The sequence below is a fragment of the Hylobates moloch genome, unplaced genomic scaffold (assembly GCF_009828535.3).
Source record: "Hylobates moloch isolate HMO894 unplaced genomic scaffold, HMol_V3 SCAFFOLD_16, whole genome shotgun sequence".
Taxonomy (NCBI): domain Eukaryota; kingdom Metazoa; phylum Chordata; class Mammalia; order Primates; family Hylobatidae; genus Hylobates; species Hylobates moloch.
Genome location: NW_026652291.1, coordinates 451,938 through 478,698, shown reverse-complemented (window position 1 = coordinate 478,698; position 26,761 = coordinate 451,938). Strand labels below are relative to the sequence as shown.

The 26,761-nt window shown below is 56.6% G+C and overlaps 1 protein-coding gene across 7 annotated transcripts in view; it reads right to left on the bottom strand.

The window, feature by feature from the left end:
* Window positions 1-696: 696 nt before the first annotated feature.
* BRF1 (BRF1 RNA polymerase III transcription initiation factor subunit) overlaps window positions 697-26,761 on the bottom strand; it is a 78,979-nt gene continuing 52,914 nt past the window's right edge. For 6 of the 7 annotated variants that reach the window (XM_032179629.2, XM_058429951.1, XM_032179633.2 and 3 more), the window contains 13 exons: window positions 21,449-21,598; window positions 20,221-20,314; window positions 18,016-18,142; window positions 17,634-17,673; window positions 17,452-17,544; window positions 13,190-13,456; window positions 11,643-11,704; window positions 10,731-10,812; window positions 10,578-10,633; window positions 9,123-9,379; window positions 3,510-3,561; window positions 2,531-2,702; window positions 697-1,992 (listed from right to left, as the gene is read on the bottom strand). In XM_032179629.2, coding sequence (XP_032035520.1) covers window positions 1,955-1,992; window positions 2,531-2,702; window positions 3,510-3,561; window positions 9,123-9,379; window positions 10,578-10,633; window positions 10,731-10,812; window positions 11,643-11,704; window positions 13,190-13,456; window positions 17,452-17,544; window positions 17,634-17,673; window positions 18,016-18,142; window positions 20,221-20,314; window positions 21,449-21,598 — 1,490 coding nt within the window. In that variant the 3' untranslated portion in view covers window positions 697-1,954. The remainder of the gene's footprint in view (window positions 1,993-2,530; window positions 2,703-3,509; window positions 3,562-9,122; window positions 9,380-10,577; window positions 10,634-10,730; window positions 10,813-11,642; window positions 11,705-13,189; window positions 13,457-17,451; window positions 17,545-17,633; window positions 17,674-18,015; window positions 18,143-20,220; window positions 20,315-21,448; window positions 21,599-26,761) is intronic. The other variant, XM_032179630.2, reaches the window with a different exon arrangement.

Here is a 26,761-nt window from a genome sequence, read left to right as displayed (position 1 = left end):
TGCACCCCAGCACCCAGGCCGAGGGCTGGATCGCTGCACTGCCTGCCTCGCCTGTGCCCCTCAGCTGCACATCTGGTCTCCTCCCCAAATAAGATCTGGTGGCAGGTTTCATCCATTTCACTCCCCAAATCCACTCTCTTCGATCTCCAACAAAACCCCCACTCCATCTCACCTGGCTGTCATCTCTGGCCCGGCCCCAGTGGCCATCTGCTAGGCCGGGAGCCCCTCCAGCTGGTCCTCAGGGTTCCTCTAAGAGCATCCTCTCCAAGCCCCCATCCTGCGGCCCCACGGCCCACCTGTACCTCCCTCGGGGCCTCTGGGTGCCAGCTGTGGCCCCCAGGCCCACCCACCCTGGCCCAGTTGCTGCTTCCTGTCACCCCAGCCTCAGTGAAGCCCCTGTGGGCTGGTCCTGCCATTTCACTTTCTTCACAGCAATCACCTCCCGGTGCCCACACTGCGCTGGGGGCCCAAGCGGGGACTTGTCCACCCGGTCCCCTGTGGCACACCCATGTCCAGCCCAGGCTGCACACCCACTTACAGCTGCTGCAGTAGTTGGGGGGGCCTAAAGACCCCACACCCCTCACTCAGGGCAGCCTCTGGGTCTCGGGGGCTAATATCCACGGCCAGGCCGTGGAGCCAGCAGACCGACGTGTGGGCTGGCCACAGATTGCAACACGGAATCAGACAAGCCTCAGGTAATTTCTGTTAAGTAACAACAGATCTTTCTGCTTTACTAAATCTATTCTTCCCTCAAGCCTTCGAGAAGCCCTGGCAGGACCCAAGCTGGCTGCTGAGCTCTGGGCGGGGGTAAGGCGGGTCTGGCCTGCTGCGGGCCAAGTTGGGACAGGACATACAGCCCATTCCATGGGGAGGATGAGTCCCCTGGGGGTCAGTGCGGCACGGCTCTGCCTCAAGGCCACCCTCTCCTAAGGACACAGGGTGAAGCCGCCTCCTCGGCCACATCCGGGGCAGCCATGCCAGAGCTGAGACCCCCTACGGGTGGTAGTGGGGCCTTCCCATGAAGAGGTCTGGGGAGGCTCTCAGGCCTCCGTCTCCCCTCCCCCTGGATGGGGGGCCTGATCCAGCTCTGACAGGGAGCGCCGCTGCCCTCTGGCTCTGTCCACGGGGAACTCCCAGCGCCAGGACACTAGGCAGGCCATGCCCGCACTGCCTACAGAGCTATGCTCAGGACGGGTGGGCGTCGGTCTCAGCTGTCGAGCACTCAGTTCACCTGCCGGCAGCCACAGGGCTCCTGGGCACACAACTCAAGTGGCCCTGGAGCAGGAGTCTGACCCCCATGCTGCTCCAGGCGGTACAGACAGTGGGGAGGGGGGTCTGGAGGAGGCAGGGGTGGGGGTGTCTGCCTCGGACGAGGCAGGTATCTGGATGCAGGGCCACAGCTGGAGGCAGAGGACCTTCAGCTGCTGCCTCTCAAGTGCCAGATCCTCAGCTCCTGCAGCTTCGCAGGACACCTACAGGGCTCCGGCTTCCACTCTGGCGGAGGCCACTGGTGCCGAGTGCTGCTCAGGAGGGGACGGTGCGGAGGGTGGGCTGGGGACTCCAGAGCTGGTCCTGAGTCACAGGGCCAGCACACTCAGCCCTCCACACACTTGGACCAGCAGTGAGGCTGCCCCAAGCCTGTTTCCTTATAGTAGCAACACCACACTGCCAGCCTTGGAGGGTCCCTGGGTGAGTCGACGGCAGGCAGCGGGACCCAGCCCTGCGCACACCCGGCCCACATCTGATCACACGCAGATGGTTGGTCCGGTTTCCCTTGCTGGATAGAAACATAATCCCATAAGTTCCACATGGGACGAGGGCTGTGGGACAGGTGCCACCTGTCACCAGGAGTCTCGGCGCTGGGGCCTGCCTGCTGCGGTCCTGGAAGCCCGTCTGATGCTGAGGAGACCCACGAGGCCCCCTGCCAGGACATCACCTGCCTGGAGGCCACACTTCAGTAGCCGTCGTCCTCATCGCCGTCACAGCCATAGTCTGCAGAAGAACACAGTCATGAAGCCCAGGGTCTCTCTCTGTGGGACCCAGGAACCCAGACCCCCCACTCGCCCTGTTCCTGGTGCCCCTCCAGAAGAATCCGGCTCCAGCCCCACTGGCCGTGGCCCCCGCGCCCCGCCAGGAGCCATCTTGGGCTCCTCTCCACCTCCCACGACTGGCATGCACCCAGAGCAGGGCCTTGCTCCTCGTGGAGGGCACCTGAGAGCAGCGTGGGCTCCCTCAGCCTCCCTCCCTGGGCGTGCAGGTCCGTGCTGGTGTGCAGACCCGGGGACCTCGTGCTGCTGCCTGGGTGGCCCTCATGGTGGGTACCTCACCGTCCCTAGCCTCTCTGACGCTGGCTGGCTCCACCCTCACAATCGACATGACCAATTTACAAAATGTCTTGGTTCAAATTTCTTTCCAGGGAGAAACAGAAATTTAGTCTGAAGCTAACAGGCCCAAGTTCAGGGATCATGAGGGGCAGTAGCTGATGCCTTTATTTCCCTTGAACCCCTCCCTGCTGTCGGGCCCCACCCACCGTTGCTGCCCATCATCTGCAGGGCACTGACGCAGGGCTCCCCATCCTCCTCGTCGGGTTCCTCCTCGTCAGCCTCCTCATCAGGGTGGTACGACACGGGCCCGCTCTCCACCAGGACCGCCTGGGGCCTGGCAGGCTCAGCTCCGAGGGTGGGAGAGCTTGGGAGCAAAGCCTGAAACGAAGTGGAGCTCTGTGTATCGCAACAGACCCCTCGGACCCCCTAGGGCGGGTCCAGGATGCTCAGCCACTCCCACCACTCCAGTGGGTCCCGGGGTTGGCCAGGGCTCCCAGGCCCACTGGCCCCTTTTGGCTTCCTGGGGGCTGTGCCATGAGCTGTGTCAGCATCAAGATCCCACCCCCAGGCCTCTGCCAGCCCCCACTCCTGTACCCGACCGGGCCCCACCCCAGTGCTTGGGGAGCGTGCAGAACCCCTTTCCAGACCACAGGCCTCGGCCCCCGGGGGCTTGGCCTGGCCTCGCTCCCAGAACACAGACAGAGGCTGCTACCCCAGCCCCTGCCCCAGCCCCAGCCCCCACCCCAGCCCCTGCCCCAGCCCCGCCACCTGCCAGCACCTTCACCCTGGTTTCCTGGGCCAGACCAGTCCCCAGCAAGTGACAGTCCAGGTGAAAGACCCCTGAGCCCTGGAGGGCTGGGCCTGTGACCTGGCAGTGCCTGCTTCCTACATGCAGGCTCCCTGCAGGCACCAGGCTCGCAGCAAGGCTGCTCACCCTTGGCCCGAGCGCTGAGCAGCAGGCACACAACGGTCCCCACTTCCTGCCCGCTCCTGCTCCAGCAACCCAGAGCTCCTGCCCTCGGGCCTCGATTCTCTGGCCACGCCAGGCCAGTACGGAGCAGCAGGGGCAGGCACCTCTGTCAGGCCTGCTCTCTCTGTGCTCACAGACCAATCATCTGGGCCCAGGAAGAAATGGGAGGGCTGCCTCCCAAGGTCCCCCTGCCCTGGCTGCATGGGACAACCCACCTCTCCTGTGGCCGCCTTCTTTGCTGGCTGTGTAGACACCAAAGGCCTCAACCTGCAAAAGGAAGCACAGCATGGCGGCCTCAGCCCAGGCTCCCGAACGCCTGCCCACTTGTTCCCTTTTGCCCATCTTCACTTTCCCAGCGTTAATTGACCGTTTCTCGGTCCCTTTGGAAGTCTGGTTCTGCGTCCAGGCTCTGTGTGCTCCATCAGTGCTCACTGCATGTCAACACAGAGCTCTGACCCGTTCACATTCTCAACAGGGTGCACCACTTGACACAGAAACACAGAAGCTGCAGACGCCCCGCTCCCCAGCCTACTCCCCTTCCAACAGCGCCTGAGCCCTCAAGGAGCTGCCTGGTGCCCTACCTCACTCAGGGAGGAGGGGAGGGAGGGTGAAGGGACACTGTCAGACCCGAGACTGCTTCCCCAACCCTCACCAGGCCCAGGGCAATCCCTACTTCTGCTGACAACACCCTGCTCGCCGGCCCGCCACACACAAAGGCCAAAGGTGCCTTCCACATGCCAAGTCTTCTTGGAGACTGATGGTCCCCCCAGGGAGACGGGAGCCCACGGGAGAGGACGCAGGCATTACCCGCAACCTCCGGCATGGACACACAGGGCTGTTGGGTGGGCAATGAGAGGGCTCAGGGCCTGTGGGGAAGGACGTAGCCGGGGCAGAGCCCTTCCCTCCAGGGCGCAGCTGTGTGGGGAGGCAGTAGGGGGCCTGAGGCAGGGCCCTGCCTGGCTGTGACGTGTCAGATGAACCTCGGGACACTGGGAAGGGACCCTGTGACAGGTGGACATTAGTAGAACACCTAGACATGAAGCTCTGCTCAGGGTGAAGCTGACAGCAGGTGTGAGCCAGGCCGAGGCACCAGGCTCCCCATGTGGCCCCTCTCCAGTCTGGAGGCAGTGGGAGCCTGAGCTCCCAGGGCTCCTGGTGGTGCTGTATCCTCAGGCCAGGCCTCCAGCCTGGTTCCTGGAGCCTGACAGGTGCTGCTCCGCCCTCCCCACGCCCATCCCCAGGCCCACTGTGCAGTGGAGTGGGGGCCTCTGGGGATGGCAGCTGGCCCTGCAGTGGAGCTTCTCAGCAGGCTGACCTCGAGGAGACACCCCACTGTGGTCTCTGCAGAAGTGGCTGGCGCTCCAGGAGGCAGGCCTGGCAGTTGGGTCGGAGGCCTGATCTTGGCGGGTGGGACTAAGTCCCAGGAGATTCATGCTCTGGAAGGTCAGGCCAGCAGGCCCCCATTGAGAAGGGCCCTGAGACTCCACTGGCTCAAGGAGAGGCAGTTTCTTTTTTTTCTTTTCTTTTTTTTTTTTTTCTGAGGCGGAATCTTGCTCTGTCACCAGGCTAGAGTACAGTGGTGCGATCTCGGCCCACTGCAACCTCTGGAAGAGGCAGTTTCTTTGACTTCTGCAGACTGTACCTTAGCCAGAGAGGAGCAGATGCTGGCGGGCAGGAATATGGGGCCACAGGGAGAGCGGCGCTGTTACGAGGGTGGGCTTCCTGCAGGGACACACTCTCCCTCCCCCACCTGGCACTGAGGACAGGCTGAAATTCAAGCCACAAGGTCCTGCCGCACTGACCCAAGGTCCTGACGGACAAGTCCAGCTTTTCCAGAACCAGGAAGCAGCTGTGCCAGGCCTCACCCTAGGGGGCCAGAAAGCTCCCTACTGTTGCAGAGCCCAGCTGGAGAGAGGGTGCGTGGTGCTCAAGGGTGCAGAACCGCAAGGGCTCCCGGGGTCTGCGGGCTAGCTGGGGGCCTGTCTCAAGGGCTTCCCCTTCCACGCAGTATCCTGTGTGAAGCTGAGGCAGCCAGGCCACACGGGAGGGTCTGAGAGCGCCTGGAGAACAAGCTCCCACCTGGCATCACCTCGGCCATGGCTTTGGCCTGTAGGGGGGTCCCCAGCCAGGGGCCTGAGGATGTGGGGCGCTGTGCCCATTGTTCACACAAACCCACTGCTGGGCTCAGGCTGCTCCCTCTCACAGCCGCGCCAGCACCTGCTGACCCCGCTCGGCTGAAGCCCGGCCCCAGCCCAGCCTGGAGGCATCCTGGGGCCTGTAAGCAGGCAAGAGGGCAGCTCATCTGGTGGGCCCCCACTTTGTCCCCCTCCAGATATGGGCGCTGGGGCCCACGGCCCACACTGGCCCCTCTGCCTGTCCCCAGAGTGGGACGCTCAGGCATGAGGGCAAACTGATCTGCCTGGGCTACAGGAAGACCCCGAGGGTCAAAGCAGCCCAAGTGACCACAGAGTGAGGAGGAGACAAGCTCGGAGGGAGTGGCTGCCCACACCCCTGGGTGGCTCAGCTGCCCACATCCCTGCATGGCCCAGCTCAGGTTCTGCAGTTGTCTGTCATCAGGGGAAGCATGCGTCACGACACGGGACCAGGGGCAGGTGGCCAGAGGGAGATGGGCTAGGCAGCCACCGGCAGCCAAAGAGAATGGGGGTGCAGCTCAGGCTGGTTCCCCCACAGCAAGGAGGGACTGTCATGCCTCGGCCACCCAAGGCAGCAAAGCTGCTGCTGAGGGACGCTGTGGTCGCTGGGCTGAGGTAGTGCCTCCTCAGCTGAACCCCTCCTCGGTGGTCCCTCCCTTCCTCCCCTCCCCACGTCAGAGCCTCAGCCTCTTTCCAAGCAGTCCAAATCCCTTTTTCCTCACCCCAGTGTGGGTGAAAAGCTGCCCCCATTGGCTGCAAGGGCACCTGGGACATGCCCTTCTGTCCCCAGGTAGACCCCTCTCCCCTGCCCCACTGGAACTGCCTGAGCTGCCCAGGCCTGAGTGGGGGTGGGGGTGCGGGGGGTCGACGTATCCCCAGCCCTGAGGTCTTCATGCTTCCGTCTTAGAACACTAAATATTCACAAATCAGATCATGGCCATTTTGGGGGGAAGACTGATGGTTTCTAACGCAGGAAGCAGTGCATGAACATGCAGATGTGTGCGCACACAGACTCACAGACGTGCACACACACTGCACACAGTTGAGAGACTTAAGACACACATGCCCCATGCACACAGAGAAACACATACTGTGTATACAGACACAGGTATGCACACACGTACACAGAGACACAGACCTGCGCACCACATTGTGTAGACACACAGGTACATGTGTTGCATGCACACACACTGCATGCACAGAGACACACATAGGCATGCACACCTGCACTTGCACACAAAAACTTACACACACATGCACACACACTGTGTGCAGTCGCACATACAGGCACACACTGTGCACACACACAGGCATGCAGATGTGCTGTGTGCAGACAGGAACACATGCACACACACATGTACTCAGTGCACCAACGCACACACGTACTGTGTGCATACGCACTGCATGCACAGACGCGAGCACACATGCATGCACTGCATGCATAGACACAGGCACACACACATGCACACATACACTGCAGGTACAGACACAGGCACACATGCACACACACTGCATGCACACACAGGCACACACATGCACACACGTGCTGCAGGCATACACAGGCACACATGCACACAGACACAGGCGCAAACACACACTGCATGCATACAGATACAGGCACACATGCACATGCACATACACTGCATGCACACAGATACAGGCACACACACTGCATACACACAGGCACACATGCACTGCATGCAGACACAGGCACACACATGCATGCACTGCGTGCAGACACAAGCGCACACACACTGTATGCACACAGACACACAATGCACACACACTGCATGCACACAGGCACATGCACACACACACTGCATGCACACAGGCACACACACACTGCATGCATACACAGGCACACACAGGCACACACATTGCATGCACACACAGGCACACACTGCATGCACACAGACACAGGTACACACACATGCACGCACTGCGTGCACACAGACACAAGCACACACACACTGCATGCACAGACACAATGCACACACACTGCATGCACACAGGCACATGCACACACACTGCATGCACAGAGGCACACACACTGCATGCATACACAGGCACACACATGCACACACACTGCATGCACACACAGGTACACACTGCATGCACACAGACACAGGCACACACACACATGCACACACACACTACATGCATAGACACAAGCACATATGCACATGCACACACACACTGCATACACAGATACAGGCACACACACGCACATAAATACTGCATGTGCACAGACACAGGCACACACTGCATGCACACACACACCGCATGCACACAGATAGAGGCATACACGCACTGCATGTACGTGTATACACACACAGAGAGACACACATGCACACCTGGGCCCTGTCTGGGCCAGCTGGTCAAATGTGACAGAGGAGGCTGTGAACCCTGTAACCAGGCACCAGAATCACCCAACTGGGACAGGACCACCCCCAGCGCTGACAGAGGCTGGCTGGGCAGGCAGAGGACACGGAGACTAAGGCCTCAGATCCGACCTGAGAGTGCTGCCCTGACTTCACCTCTGCCCCACGGACCTCCTACGTATGCCAGGAGCTGTGCTAGGAATGCACCCCCAAAGGACCACTGTGTGGCTGATGTGGAGGAGACAGCCCATGCGGCCCTCCTGAGGGGCTGAGATGCCGGCTGAGAAGCACCAGCCTGCAAAGGGGTCAGGCTCCCTCACAGAGCAGCACCTGGGCACCCCAAGGCAGGGCAGGGGCAGGGCCACAGCACAGCCGACTCTCACGGGGTGGAGTGGCCAGCCTAGCAGCTCAAAAGGCCAAGGAGAAACCATCGCAAATACCGCAAACAACAGGAGGCCCTGACGGGGTTGCCGAGGGTCAGCACTGCCCCACAGGCAGAAGCAGCTGGAGACAAGGCAAGAGATCCCAGGGAGCAGCAGGACCGGCAGACGCTCCCAGCCCAGAGACTCGCTGGGGCGGAGTGAAGGTCAGAACCACCAAAGGGCGGACCCAGAAGCTAAGCCGCCAACCCCATCTCCACTGCCAGAGGGACCCATGGACCAGCCACAGGCCCCTGAGACGCAGCAGGTGAGCCCAGCCGCCCGTGGCCTCGTCAGGAGAGCCTGCAGCCGCCACCCAGCGGCAAGCCGTGCAGAGGCCAACCCACTCCAAGGCGGCCCTGCATGGAGCTGCAGAGCCTCGTGACCCAGTGGGCTGAGGCCAGCACATCCCGCCTTTGACCGTCCCTCAGCCACGTTCTCCACCCACATCCTTCTTCCTCAGCAGTGCGCCACTCTCACCCACCACCTTGGCAGAGACGGCAATGCAGCCAGGGTGCGCAGAGCAGGCACACGGCGGCAGGGCTGGGGGCTCTTCTTCCCCAACCCAGGCTGGAGAAGGGGCCGACCCCACTGATTGTCCCAGGCCCTCCTTGGGACAAAACAGAGCCTAGGCTGCAGGACCCCTCTGACAGCCGGACCAGCCCGTCGGCTCACAGCCCGCCAGGCCAAGGAGAGTTGAGACGCTGTCAATGTGCCGGAGATGGCCCACCGGTCCCCAGCATGCAGGTGGCAAATGACACTCCAGGCACTTCGGTGGCCCCGGCTGGCCCCCAGCACCTCCAGGACCCAAAGCCATGGGCCTCTGCCCGCCCTGGACTCCTGCCCTAACCCAGCCGCTCAGGACAGGATGGTACCTTTTCCCCACACTGGTCACAGGGTCAGCCCCACTTCTGCTGGCCGGCGTCCTCCTTCGTGACAGCTTCCTGGCACTGGTGCTATGCTCGGGCTGCACATCCTCCCGGTGTGGGCTGCCTCCGCCGGCGCTGCTGAGGCCCCGGAGCACGCTGTAGTTGATCTTGCTGGAGATCTTCTTCTGCTCCAGCATCTTCTCGATGGCCTCCCTGGCGGTACTGGCCTGAATTGGCTCCCTTCGCTTGCAAGACTTCTTGGGCTTGATGGAAACACGCAAGAATATGCCTCCCATGAGTCACGCCCACTGCACTCAACCATCAGGGGCTCCATGTGAGGCCAGGAGTGCAGGCGGGTGAGGCCTGGCTCAGGCCCTCAGAAGGGCTGCTCCTGCCTCCTCCTCCCAGAATGTGGGCCAGCCTGGCACTCTCTGGGCCTGCCCACGTCAAATTCTGCCCTCCCAGGCGAGTGGGGAACGTGGGCTGGCATGGGTGCTGGCAGGGCCTCCAGACAGCAACAGCAGCAAACATGCCACAGGTGCCCAGGGCCCTGCTGCCCCTGGGTCCCACACAGGGCAGGGCCACATGCACACGGCAGGGCGATGTGCTGCTGCACTGTGAGGGCTGCAGCAGAGATGGCTACTCAGTGAAGACAGACAATCCATCCCAGCACCACGGCCCACGTCAAAGGCCCCAGCTGCCCGAAGACCCTAGATCTCACTCTAGGAGCTGGAGCCACAGACCACTTCAGGGCAATCAGCCTGCACCACCCCTGCTGCCCCCCACTGCACCATGACCTTCCCGTGTGGCCCAGCAAGGCCTGGGACGTGCTGCTGGGCGGGGTGGAGTCCCTGGGCTCCTAACTCTCTGACCACAAGCTACCCGGGTCCTCCTGAGTGGGTAGCCCCACATCTGCCATCTCAGCCACCTCCAGCTTGGTCCAAGGGACCCCAGTCTCGCAGGCAGGGAACTGGCTCCCTGTGTTCTCTCCTGCTCAGTCACTCGGAGGCTCAACCACTGCCGCCTGCACCACGAGGCTGAAGGCACATTCCACCAGAGTAAGCCGGCAGAGCCAAGTCACCGTGACGACCACAAGGCAGGGAGGCATTACAGTCGGACTTTCCCAGGTCGTCAGAAGAGCAAACCCCAGTTACACAGGCAGGGACCCCAGCGTCCAGCCCCGAGTCTCAACAGTCTGCCCCGGTGCTGCATCCAGAAGGTTACCCCAAGGCTGAGCACACGCCCTCCAAGGTGAGGCCGACGGCTAGGTGCCTGTGGCCAGCACGGGTCAGGACCTGGTGGTTAGGGATGTGGGTCTGGGGTCCAGAGCACATGACCTCCGGCTGCCTGCCCTGGGACCTAGCCCCTCCTGTCACATGGGGAAGGGACATTCCAGAGACATTTGCCCCCCACAACCTGGAGACCCCCAAGAAGGCCAGGCCCAGCGTCACAGGTGCCCACCTTGTGCTCCTTGTAGATGCCGAGCTCCTTCTCTTTGGCTATTCTTGCTTCTTTTTCTAAAAGTTCAGAAAAGGGGCCAGCGTCACTGAGGGCCCACGCCCCAGGCCTGGGGACTGTGCGTCCTGCGTGTGAGTGCGGGCAGGTGGCACTTACCCCTCTGTTCCCGCAGGTACTCGGCGTTCTCCCTCATCCACAGCTCGGCCTTCACACGGGCTTCCGACTCGTTCAGGATGTACTGGGCGAGCACAGGGAAGTGGGGCTGGCTTTTAGCCTTCGCACACCGGGGCATGCTAAGGTCGCGCTGGCCAGCGGGAAGTATGTCCACCATTAGAGGAAGGGGAACCCAGGGCAGCCTCTATTTAGTGCGGAGCCTGGGCTGAGGCCTCACCGCTCGGGGTGAGTTGGGGACCTGTTGCTCCTTTGCCTGTCAACCACGCAGGCCACATGTGTGAGACCCTCTAGGGCAGCTTGCAAGCCCCACCGGCACCAGGACCCTGGCCAGCCAGAGTGCAGGCCACAGGTCCCCACAAAGGGGCCAAGTGACGGTGAGAGCCTCCCACTCAGGTACAGATGGGCCAGGCTGGAGGGGTCTGAGGCACCACGTGGCCATGAAATCAGGGAAGAAGACTTCCTGCCTGACAGAGTGCAAGTATGTTGAGATAAACTGCAAAGAGCTGGTCCCAACGGCTGGAAGCCCTGGGGTTTGGGGGCGCACAGCGCATGTGGAGTCAGTGGGTGCCCTCTTGTGTCTAGAGACCCCTCGAGGGGCTGACCCTGGTGCTATCTGTGTGATGTGTGCTTGCCGCAGGCTACGTGCCCAGAGGGCCGCAAGGGCCAGGTGCAAAGCCAGGGGCCTCTCGACAGGCCGCCCCAGAGCCAACACTGGATAAGAGAGTCCGGGGGTGGGTCCCGGGAACAATGGCTAGAAGGCCAGGAGCCCACTTCACCCAGCGGGCTGGGCTCTGGGCAGGGGAGGTGGCCAACCCCGCCCGGCCACTCAGGGCTCCTTGGGCTGCAGCGCCCTCCCAAGCCCAGTCCCTCCTGGGAAGGGGTGCTGCCACTTACCCTGTCAATCTCCAGGTCGTCAATGCCACTGAGGTCCAGCTCGCCGTCTCCCAAAGCATCTTCTGGAGGGAAGCACAGAATCAGCGTCACTCAGGGCCAGCTCTGATTACAGGAGCACGGCCACCACCTGGGCTGGCTCAGGACCCTGGGTCTGGGCTAAGGGCCTTCCAGAACCCCGTCCCCTCCTCTGCACTGGTGGGTCGCGCCCTGTTTGCCCACATGGCCACACCTCGTTAAATGCTTAGCTCAGGATGCTAAGTGAAGCCAGCAGAACGCTAAACTGAAGCTACAAAGGAAAACCCCAGCACTTCTGTGTTTTTTGTAAGAAAGCAACTTTTTAAGATCAGGAGACAGAGGCTGTCAGGCCCCAAAGACCGAGGGAGGGCACAAAAGCTGGGCAGGGAGGAAAGGCCAGGCCACGGAGTGAGACGGGGGTCTGTGCTCGGGGGAGCCAGCTCTCCATCACTGAGCCCACAGGTCTGGGGATAGAAATGATTCCGGAGTCCAGGCCTGAGGGAGCCTTCCATGATCATGCTCAGGACACCCCAAAACCTGCCTGTCACCCCTGCCCAGCCCCACATGGTCCAGACAGCATCTGCACAGCCTGGAACTGGGACAGCCTCTCCTTGCCACAGCCCCACGCCATAGCTGCCTGCCCCATGCCGCCAAGTCAACTCCAGCACAGGGCCAGACTGTCTGAGGTGCTCTCCTGCCACGCTGCCGAGGCCTGAGATGGCTCCTCTCAGCACCCACAGGCAGCCCTCAAGGCCCCCCACGGCCCTTCCTCAGCCCCAGCCAGAATGGCCCTTTCTGCTCAGGGTCACTGTGCCACTGGCTGCCCCAGGGCCTGTGCACGTCCCCTCTGCCCGTTGCTCTGTGTGACTCGCCTGGGTTCCACCCACACAGCAGCCCCCAACCATCAGGACTGTCTCCACCCCTGGTCCAGAGGTCACTTGATAAACATTCGTCTGGCTCCTCACAGAGGCCAGGAGGGTGAAGCGCTGCAGGAAGGTCTAGGCTCTCAGCCAGGGAAGCCTGTCCTGGCAGGGATGGGGGACGGGAACCACCTTTCTCCTAGAGCTCCCAGCCAAATGGGCAGGGTCGGGGGGGGAGCAAGATGGGCACGGTGGCCTGGCCTGGGCACTATGGGGCAGGGGTGCCTCGTCATTGCCGTGCCCAAGCTCAGCAAGTGACACTCCCCTGACCATGTTGGACAAGCAGATGCGGGGTGGAGCCGCCCCATGGGACTCCTGGACACAACTTGTGGGCTCCACTCTCCGTGGCCCGTGACCTGAAGGCGGTCCCAGTGAGGGTGACGAGACTCACTGCATTCTGGCGTCGGCACACACCCAGTTCTTCACGCCAGGACCACTGACGTCCACACAGCCCCATTGGGGGGACTGGTGGTGCCACCACCCAAACCCACCGCTTGAGAACACCACACCTCCCGACAGAGGATGGCAGCATCTGGCTCTCCCCACGAGAGGGACACGCCTGAAAGCTCTCCCGATGACCTCAGCGCCCCCCAGGGCCCCATCAGAACTCACTGGGGTCGCTGCTCTGAGAGGAGATGCATTCGCGAATGGAGTCTGAGATGCCCAGGCTGGCTGCAGTGGGGAGGGGGTCCAGAAGGGACCCCAGGGCTGGAGGTCTGCCGCCCCACGCGGGGCTTCCTGTTGCTTCCGAGCTGCCGGGGGCACCGCCAAGGAGCTCCCGGTATAAGTCCTTGTTCAGGTGGCTGGCTGCGGCCTCCAGCTCCTCGTCCTCCGTGTCCTCCTCACCACACAAGCTGGATGCGGTGTCCTCGGTGGATCCTAGGTGTACACAATCCACACACCACCTGTTAACCAGGCAGACGGCCAGGATGCCCACTTTTGTGACAAAAAACAATGCTATCAAGCTGCCAGGTAACCCATAGAACGGCTGTCAGTGCACGGTGCCTGGAGGTCAGGTGCCAAAGAACAAGCCTCAGCCCACACCTCGCACTGCACACGGAAGTTAGCTCAAAGCAGATCACAGACCTAGGGGGAAGAGTTAAAGTACAGACATTTCAGACAAAAACGTAAAAGAAAAACTTCGTGGCCTGGGATAAGGCAAACGTTTCTAATGGTTCTAAAAGCAGAATCCATAAAACACTGATAAAACGGATTTCCAAAAAATTAAGAACTGCCCTTTGAAAGACATTGTTAAGACAATGAAGACAGCCCACAGGCTTATCTGCACATCTCATAACTGATAAAGGACTTAAATCTAGAACAGATGAAGAATTCCCAAAACTTCACAAGAAAACACAACCCAATTAAAAAATGGGAAAAAGATCTGAACAAAGGCTCCGGCGAAGACGACATATTGGTAAACGAACATATACAAAGACCTCCAGTCCTGAAGGAAATGCAAATGAAACCACCCAAGCTCCTCCTTCACAACCATCAGAATGTCTAGCCCTGAAAAGAAAACCAGGCCGCACCTCCCAGGCAGGGGGGAACACGCCATTCTCCTGCCTCAGCCTCCCGAGTAGCTGGGACTACAGGCACCTGCCACCACGTCTGGCTAATTTTTTGTATTTTTAGTAAAGATGGGGTTTCACTGTGTTAGCCAGGATGGTCTTGATCTCCTGACCCTGCGATCCACCTACCTCAGCCTCCCAAAGCACTGGGATTACAGGTGTGAGGCTCCGTGCCCAGCTGACAACCTAATCATTTCTTAAAGACAGGCAAGTTCGTGGCCGCCCACTTGAGCCCAGGAGTTTCAGACCAGCCTGGGCAACATATCAAGATCCTGTCTCTACAAAGAAATGTAAAAACTATCTGGGTGGGGTGGTGCCCGCCTGCAGTCCCAGCTACTTGGGAGGCTGAGATGGGAGGGTCGCTTGAGCCCAGGAGGTTGACACTGCAGTGAGCTATGATGGAACTATTACACTCCAGCCTAGGTGACGGAGTAAGACCCTGTCTCAAAAACAACAAAAGAAGACATACACACTTGCCTTTCACATAACCCAGCAATTTCACTCCTCAGCAACTGACCCAAAAGGAAATCAACATCCACAAAAGGACTTGTACACGAGCATTCAGGAGCACATCTGAAACAGCCCCAAACGTGCAATGTCCTCCAACAGATGAATGGCTACACACCCTCAGCGTGCTGAAGGACTACCGACTGGCACGTCACAATACAAACGAACAAACCATTAACGCAAGACTCAACACACACCCTCAGCGTGCTGAAGGACTACCGACTGGCACGTCACAATACAAACGAACAAACCACTGACACATGACTCAACATAATTACACTGTGAAAAAAGCCGAAGGGAAAACCATACACTGTGATCCTACTCCTACGGAATTCTACAGAATACAACTAATTTATAGTGACAAAAAGTAGCTCACTGGTGGCCTGGGGCAGGAGGGGGGTGGTGACCAAGGGCCTGTGGACCCCGCAGGAGCCACAGATCTGTGGGTTTCTTGGTTGTCACTATGGCTTCACAGGTGTGTGCAGACGTCAAAGTTCAGAAATTAAAGGGCGCATTTTAAACATGAGCAGTTTTCGTAAGGCAATTACACCTCAATAAAGCTGTTAAGAATCACCCAACGGTAAATTTAAAAGACTGAGAAAGGAACTTTCACGGGAGGAATGTGAACCCTCCCCCTTGAGCTACGTGTTCATTTCTTGAAACCGCTTGCTGTTGCCACAAGTAGCTCCAAACTAACCTAATAATGCCGCACCCAATAGTTTAACGACGTACAGCCAACCACGAATGAACGTTACTATTGTAGGCCGATGAGAATTCCTGACAAACAACTTTGTATCTATCCAATCACTGTCCCTTCTTGCCTTTAAAAATCCATCTGTAGCTGGGCAGGATGGCTCACTCCTGTAATCCCGCACTTTGGGAGGCCAAGGTGGGCAGATCACTTGAGGTCAGGAGTTCGAGACCAGCCTGGCCAATGTGGCAAAACCCCGTTTCCCCGTTTCTACAAAAAATACAAAAATTAGCTGGGCGTGGTGGCGTATTCCATGTAGTCCCAGCTACTCGGGAGGCTGACGCAGGAGAATTGCTTCAAACTAGAGGGTGGAGGTTGTGGTGAGCTGAGATTATGCAACTGCAACTCCAGCCTGGGTGACAGAGTGAGCCTCTGTCTCCAAAAAAAAGAAAAAGTCCATGTGTAACTGCTGCTCACCAGAGTGTATATTCAGTGCAATGTGATATGTCCTCCCCAGCTGCAATCCTCAAGCTTGACCCAAATAAATTATGTAGATTAATTTTGCCTCTGCTTCTTCCTTTAAGGTTGGCAAAACTCATCTTAAAACATCCCACTCTAGATTTTTTGTGTGTGTGTACTGGGGACAGAGTCTGGCTCTGCTGCCCAGGCTGGAATACAGTGGTGCAATCATAGCTCACTGCACATCGAACTCCTGGGTTCAAATGATCCTCCAGCCTCAGCCTCCCGAGCAGCTACAGGCGCACACTCCCACACCCGGCTAATTTTTTTTATTTTTTGTAGAGATGGGGTCTCACTATGCTAACCAGGCTGGTCTTGAACTCCGCTCAAGCAATCTTCCTGTATTTGCCTCCCAAAGTGTGCGATTACAGGCATGAACCACCATGCTTGACCCACTCCCTAGTCTTAGATTGCTTTCTGAATGTGTTCCAATATAAAATTCCTGGCTAGCACTGAGTCCTGGAGGGGTCCCCATGGTGAGGAATGGCTTCTTGGGGGAAAGCACCTGATCCCGAGAGCAGATGTCAGTGGGCGATGACCTCTGGACAGAGCAGCCTCTTAGAAACCCCTTCCCGGGCAAGTGGGCCCAGGCCGTAGGTGCCAGGAGCCTTGGGGGCTCCGGCTGCCACATTCCCTGGACTGTTGGCTCTGCTCCAAAAGTACCTCCAGAGTTCGACCAGGCTGGGTTCCTGCAACAGCCTCCCCACCACCTGCCTCTGCTCTCAGGCCCTCTCGTGGCTCCTACTAACCCCCAAGTGAAAAAACACAGTACAGAATACAAATCAAAAACAAAATTCTAAGCCCCACAACCAACCGAATGGATCCCTTCTCTTGGCCAAGGAGATTCCAAAGAAACCTGAAAAGCTAGTTCAGACCATGATGGGAAGAGGGGGCGGGGTCAGACACGCCTCATTATACCGTCTTATACACCCTCCCTTTAGGGTTCAGGCGCAGCTCATCAGCATTAACATCAAAACAGAGATCTGATGATTGGCCAGACTTTGTAGCAACAGACACCAAATTCCAACCTGACTCTAGTACAACATCAGCGACAGGTAGCAGGCCCTGAAAGAAAGCAAAGTATTTTACCCCAAAGTGTCTTTGACATATTTTGAAATGGCCCTGCAAAGCTGTCTTTTGTAGGGGAAACTTACATTCTTTTTTTTTTTTTTTTTTTTTTTTTGAGACAGAGTCTCGCTCTGTCGCCCAGGCTGGAGTGCAGTGGTGCCATCTTGGCTCACTGCAACTTCCACCTTCCAGGTTCAAGTGATTCTCCTGCCTCAGCCTCCCGCAGAGCTGGGACTACAGGCACGCACCACCATGCTCAGCTAATTTTTGTATTTGTAGTAGAGACAGGGTTTCACCATGTTGGCCAGGCTGGTCTCAATCTCTTGACCTCATGATCCGCCCGCCTCAGCCTCCTAAAGTGCTGGGATTACAGGCGTGAGCCACCATGACCAGTGGCAAACTTACATTCTGTAGATAATCCCCTTCCCTTTCCAGGTCTTTTTCTGATCCTGAAGAGATCTGCTGAGACTCTAGCACATTTTAAAGGTCTGAATAGTGGCCGAGCACAGTGGACTCACCATCTTTCGCCAGGCTGGCCAGGCCCCCCTTGGCCTTTGGCCGGCTGTTTTCTAGTTCAATCTCAATTGCATCCTGGTAACTGGATATTTCACCTGAAGTCATAAGTTAAAAGCAAAAAGTCAGCAGAAAATCAATTTTCCCAACAAAACAGAAGCATTGTATGGGAAGATGAGTTGGTTACCTTCAACCTCCTCCAGTTTTTTTGACAGGACTTGTTCAAGCTGAAAGGGAACAAGGCGAGAGGCTTAGTGAAGGGAGGCCCTGGTGCACAGCGCAGTCTCCGGGGTGCCCCATAGGCCCCAGGGACCACAGGCTGCTAGAACTTAGGGGTACGCAGCGGTGGAGGTGGAGCTATGGGCCTGTGTCCCCCACGGGAAGAGGTGGCACTTCCCAGAGTCTGTGTGAGTTGCATCCCGGAGCCTCGGGCTCTGGCTGGTCATAGCACTGAAGAGCGGCTATGAGGCCTTGGGATGGCACCAGCTCTGCTACCACCCCAGTCGGGGTGTGCGGCTTCCCCTCAAGGCTGACAAGCCCAGCACAGACAGACACCAACGCCAAGCTACCTGCTTCATCCGCAGCTTCCTCTGCCCAGCTGTGTACGAGGGGGGGTCGCACTCCTCCTCCAGGTCAATCTTCATGAACTCATCAATGGTCAACTGACTGGTGGGGGTGTCTTCAAATTCCGTGAGCCTAAAATGGAGCCGGACATGGGAAATGGAGCTGGTGGCTCTGAAAACAGCTGTTTAAAACTGAGCTTCCGCCTGGGCGTGGCTCACACCTGTGATCCTAGCGCTTTGGGAGCCCAAAGTGGGTGGATTGCTTGAGTCCAAGACTTCGAGACCAGCCTAGGCAACACAGTGAGACTCTGTCTCTACCCCCGCCAAAAAAAAAAAAAAAAATTAGCCAGGCATGGTGGTGCACACCTGCAGTTTCTGCTACTTGGGAGGCTGAGGTCAGGGAGAATCGCTTGAGCCCAGGAGGTTGAGGCTGTAATGAGCTGTGATAGCGCCACTGCCCTCCAGCCTGGGCAGCAGAGTGAGATTTTGTCTCAAAAAATACATAAAAAATAAAATAAAAGGCCAGGCGCAGTGGCTCATGCCTGTAATCCCAGCATGTGGGAGGCCGAAGTGGTAGGATCACCTGAGGTCAGGAGTTTGAGACCAGCCAGGCCAACATGGTGAAACCCTGTCTCTATTAAAAATAACAAAAATTAGCTGGGCATGGTGGTGGGAGCCTCTAATCTCGGCTACTCGGGAGGCTGAGGCCGGAGAATCGCTTGAATCCAGGAGGCGGAGCTTGCAGTGAGCCGAGATCATGCCCCTGTACTCCAGCCTGGGCGGCAAGAGCGAAATTCTGTGTCAAAAAAATGAATAAATAAAAATAAAAACAAATAAATGAACTGTGCTTGCCAGACGTTCCTCCACGGGGCCTGGCACTCAGGCCTTGCTCCTTGGCGCCCAGGTCCCTTCTGGCGGCTTCTCCACCCCTACCCGATCCTGCCCGGACCTGTGCTCACTAGGAGAAAAGCCCACAGGCACCCTCATCACTCACAGAGGACCCCAATCCTAGGCGGAAGACTCAGAAGGCCTGAGGAGAGAAGGCTGGGCTAGAACCTCAGCATCTGGCAGTTGGGCAGGAAGGCGCCCTGCAGGCCTGTGAGCCATGGGGCTCAGTTCTTACGAATGCCTCTACACGCTACACAACCTCCAACATGTTTAATCAAAGGTTTTTTACAGAATCAACGGTCAGATGTCTAAAGTGAAATACTTTACAGCTGCTTTTGGAAAATGCCACAAGACACAATCTCAGCTGAAAAACAGCAGCCCTGTGTTTAAGATTTGTGATAACTGTCACAGCAGTTACAGGTTGCAGCAACTCCACTGTCACATTTACCTTGTCAAAGTCTATGAAACAGGGCTGCCGGTGCAGGTGAGCTGTGAGGAACCCCGACGAATACCACCCAGCAAAGCAGGGCTGCAAAGCCCCGCCCCTGCCTGCCTGGCTTGCTGCGCCATCATTTCATTGATGTGGGGACCTCCTGTGGAATCCTGGCTTCTCACTGGGACAGGGGTCACTTGGGCTCTCAAAGTCCAGGATGGGTCACACCAAAAAGGAGACGGACCAGGCTTCTGACGTCAAAGACAGCCTCCTGCCTGTTTGTGACTTAGGGCAACTTGACACATCACCCTCCACCTCAACTTAGAAACACAGGGCGCGGTGGTTCACGCCTGTAATCCCAGCACTTTGGGAGGCCGAGACGGGCAGATCATGAGGTCAGGAGTTCAAGACCAGCATGACCAACATGATGAGACCCCATCTCTACTAAAAAATTAGCCAGGTGTGGTGGCACACGCCTGTAATCCCAGCTACTCAGGAGGCTGAGGCAGGAGAATCTCTTGGACCCGGGAGGCAGAGGTTACAGTGAGCCGAGATCGCGCTATTGCACTCCAGCCTGGGTGACAGAGCGAAGCTGTCCCCGCCCCCCCCAAAAAAAAATACAGGGATCAGAGGAGGAGGATGCCTCTGTGGGCCAGGGCCGGCCCCAGAAGGACTAGCAGGGAACTCTGGAGGGAGGCGAGGCAGCCCGCCAGCATGTCCAATCCATAGTGCGACCGGGGCTGGGCTAGGTCCCAGCCAACAGCCGGGGCGGTGGGGAGGGGGACAGCAGGGTCCTAGGAGGTGGCGCCTGCTCTGGCAAGCAGGCCTGAGCTGGAATGACGAAGCCTCTTCATGCCATGGAGAGAATGGGATGAATGAGAGCCCCTTACCTCTTCCGCAGTGTGGACTCACACACTTTGACCACACTGATGACCTCCTTCACAGTCCTCCTGAAGTCATGCATTCTGGCTGCAACCAGGAGTGCTGGAAAGCAACGAGACGGGCCCCGTCAACCATAGCTGGGAAGGCGACAGCACACCTGTGGTGGCCCAGGACAACAGTGCGGATCCCGGTCAGGGAGATGATGACCTGGGAAGATGTGTCTGTGCCAGGCAGTGAGACCCTCACTTGGCACGGCTACTCCTAAATGACGAGACCCTCTCTATCTTATTGTGGGTGGTGGCTGCATCCCATTCCATTTTCAAATCAAGGAAAATTAAAACGAAGTTTTCCGAGAGCTTCACGTAATCCCTCAAAGCAAACCAACTAACTTTAAGATGACTGTGCAGGAAACACAGCTTGTGATGGGAGCTGGGGATTCTGAGGATGCGGAGCCAGGTTGGGCAGGAAAGGGGCGAGGCCACAGCTGGCAGCTGACACAGGTTCACCAAGGCTGCAGGGGGCCCAGAACCTCCAGTGCAAACATGGAGATCATGTGTCCAGATGGAACGGCTTCTCAGGTAGACTGAATCCTGCAGTGCAGGGACGCTGGTACCTGGCCTGCTGGGTACAGTGGACTCTGTGGGCACGAGGGTAAGGGCCCTGGTGAGGAGTGAGGGCCCTGCTGACCTGGGGCTCCAATTCCGGGGTTGGGGTAGTTGACCAGGCCACAGCCACATCCACCCACCAGCACCGAGGGCAAAGTGAGAGTTTGAGTGACAGCTGCAACCTGGGGGGTCACAGAGGTCCAACTAGAACAGTCGCCCAGCTGGGGGCGGGGGACAGCCTGACAGCCCTGTGGCACCCTCATAAGCAACAACCTAGCATCTCAGATGAGAGAGGCCACACCACCATCTGCGTCAAGAGCCGGGCCCCACAAGACCACAGGCAGGGATGGCCATGCAGCCGCACTCCAGAAGCAGGCAACCTGGGGTCAAGGCTGCTCTGCCCTGAGGGTTCTGCCCCTTATGCCAGGACACGCAGAGGCCAACGGGGCAGCCAGGAGGTCCTGGAGGGCTGAGGACCCCGGTGGGCCAGGCCAGTGTCAGCCCCAGGAGGCTGGAGGCAGCTCTCAGTGCTCTGCAAACATACGGCACAGCCCACCAGCACTCAGGAGTCAGGAAAGTATGAAGCCAGGACCCAGGCCAGCATCCCCCAGGCGGGCAGGGCCCGCTGTACCTGCTCCACAGAGGCCCGAGGGGCGCCGGCCTGTGTGCATCCAGTCCCGCTTCATCCTCTGTAGGAGCCTCAGGGCAGTCATGGACACTTCGTGGTTCTTCTCCCCGAATTCCAGCAGGTGTGCAAAGCGTGGAATATACAGGCACGGATCTGCAGCAGACACAGCACCTCAGTGCCCACCTCGATGTGCCATAGCACGTGCACAGGCGGCCCACGCAGACCAGGGGTGGGGCAACCTGTACTTATCTTTCCAGACACCCAGGCCCCCCACCAGTCCCCCTCCCCTGGACAAAGCCTCTCTGACCCTCAGCTGGGGCAGCCATTGCACTGAACCCAGGGGAGCCACTGGCCACCTGCTGCCAGCCAGCCTGCTGCAGACACACTAGGGCCAGGCAGCGTGCCCCTACTGCATGGCTGCCCTGCTCAGGGCACAGAGGGGCTCACGCCCAGCAGCCTTCCCTCCAGACCATGCAGACAGCACCACCCCCAACAACAGTCCCAGGACTCTTAGAGCAAGACAAGCGTGGGCTGGGTACACAAGTTGCCAGCCGGCCGGCATCAGCTGACACTCATGGGTGAGAGGATGACCCACTTCTGGCATCTCTACCAGCATGGCAGTGCCACGGGGGCTGTGTGTGCACACTGAGGCCTGGCGCTGTGCACCTCTGCCAGCACGGCACAGTGCTGCGGGGGACGTACCTGGAGCAGAACAGGCCGGGCGCTGTGCAGCCTGGGCCCTGAGCGACTGCATGGACCTAAGCAGTGCTCCCCTATGCCGAGCATGAGGCCGTGATGTGACTCCACGGGGCCCTGCTGTGCCCCACCAGGCTCAGGTGGCTATGACTTGCATCCGTTCATACCCACAACGCGGCCCCCCTTTCCAGCTGAGGGTGTCAGTAACACGAAGGATAAATGCTTGAGGTGAAAGATGTCCCATTTACCCTGACGTGATTGTTACACGCTGCATGCACGCATCAAGATACCTCGTGTGCCCCATAAATATACACACCCGCTATGCACCCACAACTAAAGATAAAAACAAATAATTTTTGGTGATTTGGGTGCTTAAATAGATATTATTGGGAGAAAAAAATAAGATAATTTAAAATAATTGCTAAGATTTTAAATGATTTTCAATAAGATACAATCGTCAGAGCTAGAAATAAAAAGAATGATAAAAAATATGCTTATAGGCTGGGCACGGTGGCTCACACCTGTTAATTCCCAGCACTTTGGGAGGCCAAGGCGGGCGGATCACCTGAGGTCTGGAGTTCGAGACGGCCTGACCAACATGGATAAACCCCGTCTTTCCTAAAAATGTAAAATTTGCAGGGCGTGGTGGTGCATGCCTCTAGTCCCAGCTACTCAAGAGGCTGAGGCAGGAGAATTGCTTGAACCAGGGAGGCAGAGGTTTCGGTGAGCTGAGATCGCAGCATTGCACTCCAGCCTGGGCAACAAGAGTGAAGCTCCGTCTCAAAAAACTGGGCAATACAGAGACGAAGTCTATAAAAAAAAAAAATTTTTTTTTTTTTGAGACGGAGTCTCGCTCTGTCGCCCAGGCTGGAGTGCAGTGGTGCGATCTCGGCTCACTGCAAGCTCCGCCTCCCGGGTTCACGCCATTCTCCTGCCTCAGCCTCTCCGAGTAGCTGGGACTACAGGCGCCCGCCATCACGCCCGGCTAATTTTTTTTTGTATTTTTAGTAGAGACGGGGTTTCACCGTGGTCTCAATCTCCTGACCTCGTGATCCGCCCGCCTCGGCCTCCCAAAGTGCTGGGATTACAAGTGTGAGCCACCACGCCCGGCCTACAAAAAATTTTTTTAAAAATTAGGCTGGGGCCGGGTGCTGTGGCTCACACCTGTAATCCCAACACTTTGGGAGATTAGGACAGGTGGATGGCCTGGGCTCAGGAGATGGAGACCACCCTGGGCAACATGGTGAAACCCCATCTCTACTAAAATACAAAAATGAGCTGGGCGTGGTGGTGCACGCCTGTAATCCCACCTACTTGGGAGGCTGAGGCAGGAGAATCGCTTGAACCTAGGAGGCAGAGATTGCAGTGAGCCAAGATCACGCCACTGCACTCCAGCCTGGATGACACAGTGAGACTCTGTCTCAAAAAACAAACAAACAAACAAAAAAATTAGTGGGTGTGAGGCCGGGTGTGGTGGCTCACACCTGTAATCCCAGAATTTTGGGAGGCCAAGGCAGGTGGATTGCCTGAGCTTAGGAGTTCGAGACCACCCTGGACAACATGGTGAAACCCTGTCTCTACTAAAATACAAAAAAAAAAAAAAAATTAGCCGTGTGTAGTGGCGGGCACCTGTAGTCCCAGATACTTGAAAGGCTGAGACTCCAGAATTGCTTGAACCTGGGAGGTGGAGGTTATAGTGAGACTCTGTCTCTGAAAAAAAAAAAAAAAAAAAATTAGTGGGTGTGGTCTAGTCCCAGCTACTGAGGAGGCTGAGGCAGCAGGATCACTTGGGCCCGGGAGGTTAAGGCTGCCGTGAGCTGTGATTGCACCACTGTACTCAGGCCTGGGTGGCAGGAAAAAAAAAAAAAAAGAAAGAAAGAGAAAGATGTACTAATGTGTGTGGGACTTTGATGCTCATTAATTCTTGAAATAGAAAACTCAGTTCAAAAACACTGTGTAAATATATCAACGGCTGGGCACAGGCCTGTAATCCCAGCACTTTGGGAGGCCAAGGAGGGTGGATCACCTGACATCAGGAATTCAAGACCAGCCTGGCCAATATAGTGAAACCCCGTTTCTACTAAAAATACAAAAATTAGCTGGGTGTAGTGGTGTGCGCCTGTAGTTGTCCCAGGTACTAAGGAGGCTGAGACAGGGGAATTTGCTTGAACCCAGAAGGTGGAGGGTGCAATGAGCCAAGATTGTGCCGCTGTATGACAGCCTGGGCGACAGAGCAAGACTCCATCTCAAAAAAAAACAAAAGACAAACAAACAAACAAAAATTCAAGACAAGCCAGGCAGAGTGGCTCATACCTACATTCCTAGCTACTTGGAAGGCTGAGGTGGGAGGACTGCTTGAGCCCGGGAGTTCGAGGTCAGCCTGGGAAACACAGCAAGACCCCATCTCTTAAAAAATAAATCTGGGGCCGGATGCAACGGCTCACACCTGTGAGTCCCAGAACTTTGGGAGGCCAAGGCAGGAGGATTGCTTGAGCCCAGGAGTTTGAGACCAGCCTAGGCAATATAGTGAGATCACCATCTTTACAAAAAATGGAAAATTTAGCCTCGTGTAGTGATGCATACCTGTTGTCTCAGCTACTTGGGAGGCTGAGGTGGGAGGATTGCTTGAGTCCAGGAGGTCGAGGCTGCATCGAGCCATGACTGTGCCACTGCATTCTAGCCTAGGTGACTGACACCATGTCTCAAAACAAAAAACACAAGCAAAAAGTGTTTTTTCACGACAAATCCGTCAGTGACTAGGGTGGAGGAGGAGGTGCTGGGCAGCGGCGGCACAGTGGGCAAACGCGGAGTGGCGGAGTGGCAGAGCGGCACGCGACAGGCATGAGCATTTCATCATGGAAAGGAAACATGTCAAGCAGCCTGGAACCCGCAGGCGCACAGTGACAGAGGAAGAATTAAATGAAGGAAAAGCAGCCTGGAACCCGCAGGCGCGCAGTGACAGAGGAAGAATTAAATGAAGGAAAAACACTGGAAACAACCTTCAAAACCACAATAATGGGGGATTTTAACACGGTTCTCTGAAATTTGACAAACTGATTAGGAAAAAAAAGACTAAGGGACGACTTAAGACACATCACCACAGGCTCAATCTGACAAGGATGTTCTAAATTCTGTACCCCATGGAGTCATCATGCTTTTCCAGTGTCTGTGGCACAGTTATGAAAATGACCAGGTATTATAGAACAAAGAAACCCTCAATATATTTCAGGTAACAGCACATAGGACACGCCATTTGACCCCAAGTGCAAAAAAAAAACTAAAAATGAGCAAAAACAAGTAGTCCCCTCACCTCCAAATGCTATTAGAAATTAAAGTTCAATCCTTCAGGTAACTTTATTAACTTAAGCACTTTGTATATTTAAGGAAGCAATGGGCCAGGTGCAGTGGCTCACGCCTGTAATCCTAGCACTTTGGGAGGTCGAGGCAGGTGGATTGCCTGAGCTCAGAAGTTTGAAACCAGCCCGGGCAACACAGTGAAACCCCATCTCTACTAAAAAATACAAAAAACTGGCCAGGCCTTGTGGCATGCGCCTGTAATCTCAGCTACTCAGGAGACTGAGACAGGAGAATCACTTGAACCTGGGAGGTGGAGGTTGCAGTGAGCTGAGATTGTGCCACTGCACTCCAGCCTGGGCGACACAGCAAGACTCCATCTCAAAAAATAAAAATAAAAAATAAAGGAAGCAATGAAATTAATGAACTAAGTAAAATAACAGAAAACTAAAAATTAACAAAATTAATTATTTAAAGTAGGCAAAGGGACTAGTAAGAAAAAGAAGCAAATAAATTACCACGGTCAAGAAAAGAATTAAAAAGCCCAACAGCCAGTATGATGCTGACATAAAGACAGACCTACAGACCAACAGAACAGAACAGAACAGGCCAGGACAGGACAGGGCCAGAAACGACAGTGACAGGCAGGTGACCTTCAACAAGGGTGACAAGAACTTCTTGCACAATGGGGAAAGGATGGTCTCTTCAATAAGCAGCGCTGGGAAAGCTGGGTATCCACTTGCAAATAAAGGTAGACCCTTACCTCACATCACACACAAAAGCCAACTCAAAACCGACGCAAGACCCAGACACAGACTTGAAACCATAAAACCCTTCCAAGAAAACATAGGGAAAGACTTTATGACATTGGTCTTGGCAATGATTTCTTGAACATGACACCAAGAGCAAGGGCAACAAAAGTAAAAACAGACAAATGGGATGACCTCAAACTAAAAAGTGTCTGCACAGCAAAGGAATCCATTAACAGAAATGATATCCTATGGAATGGAAGAGACTACGTGCAAACCATCTATCTCATAAGGGGTTAACATCCTGAATATACAAAACACTACAACTCAGGAACAAACCCGATTAAAAATGGGCAAACTGCACTTTTGTAATCCCAGGTCTTTGGGAGGCTGAGGCACAAGAATCGCTTGAACCTGGAAGGCGGATGTTGCGGTTGCACCCTCACCACCGCACTCCAGCCTGGGCAACAGAATGAGACTCTGTCTCAAAAAAAGGGCAAAGCCCTTGAACAGACGTTTCTCCAAACATGGCATGCAAATGGCCAAAAAGCACATGAGTAGATGCTCAACATCATTA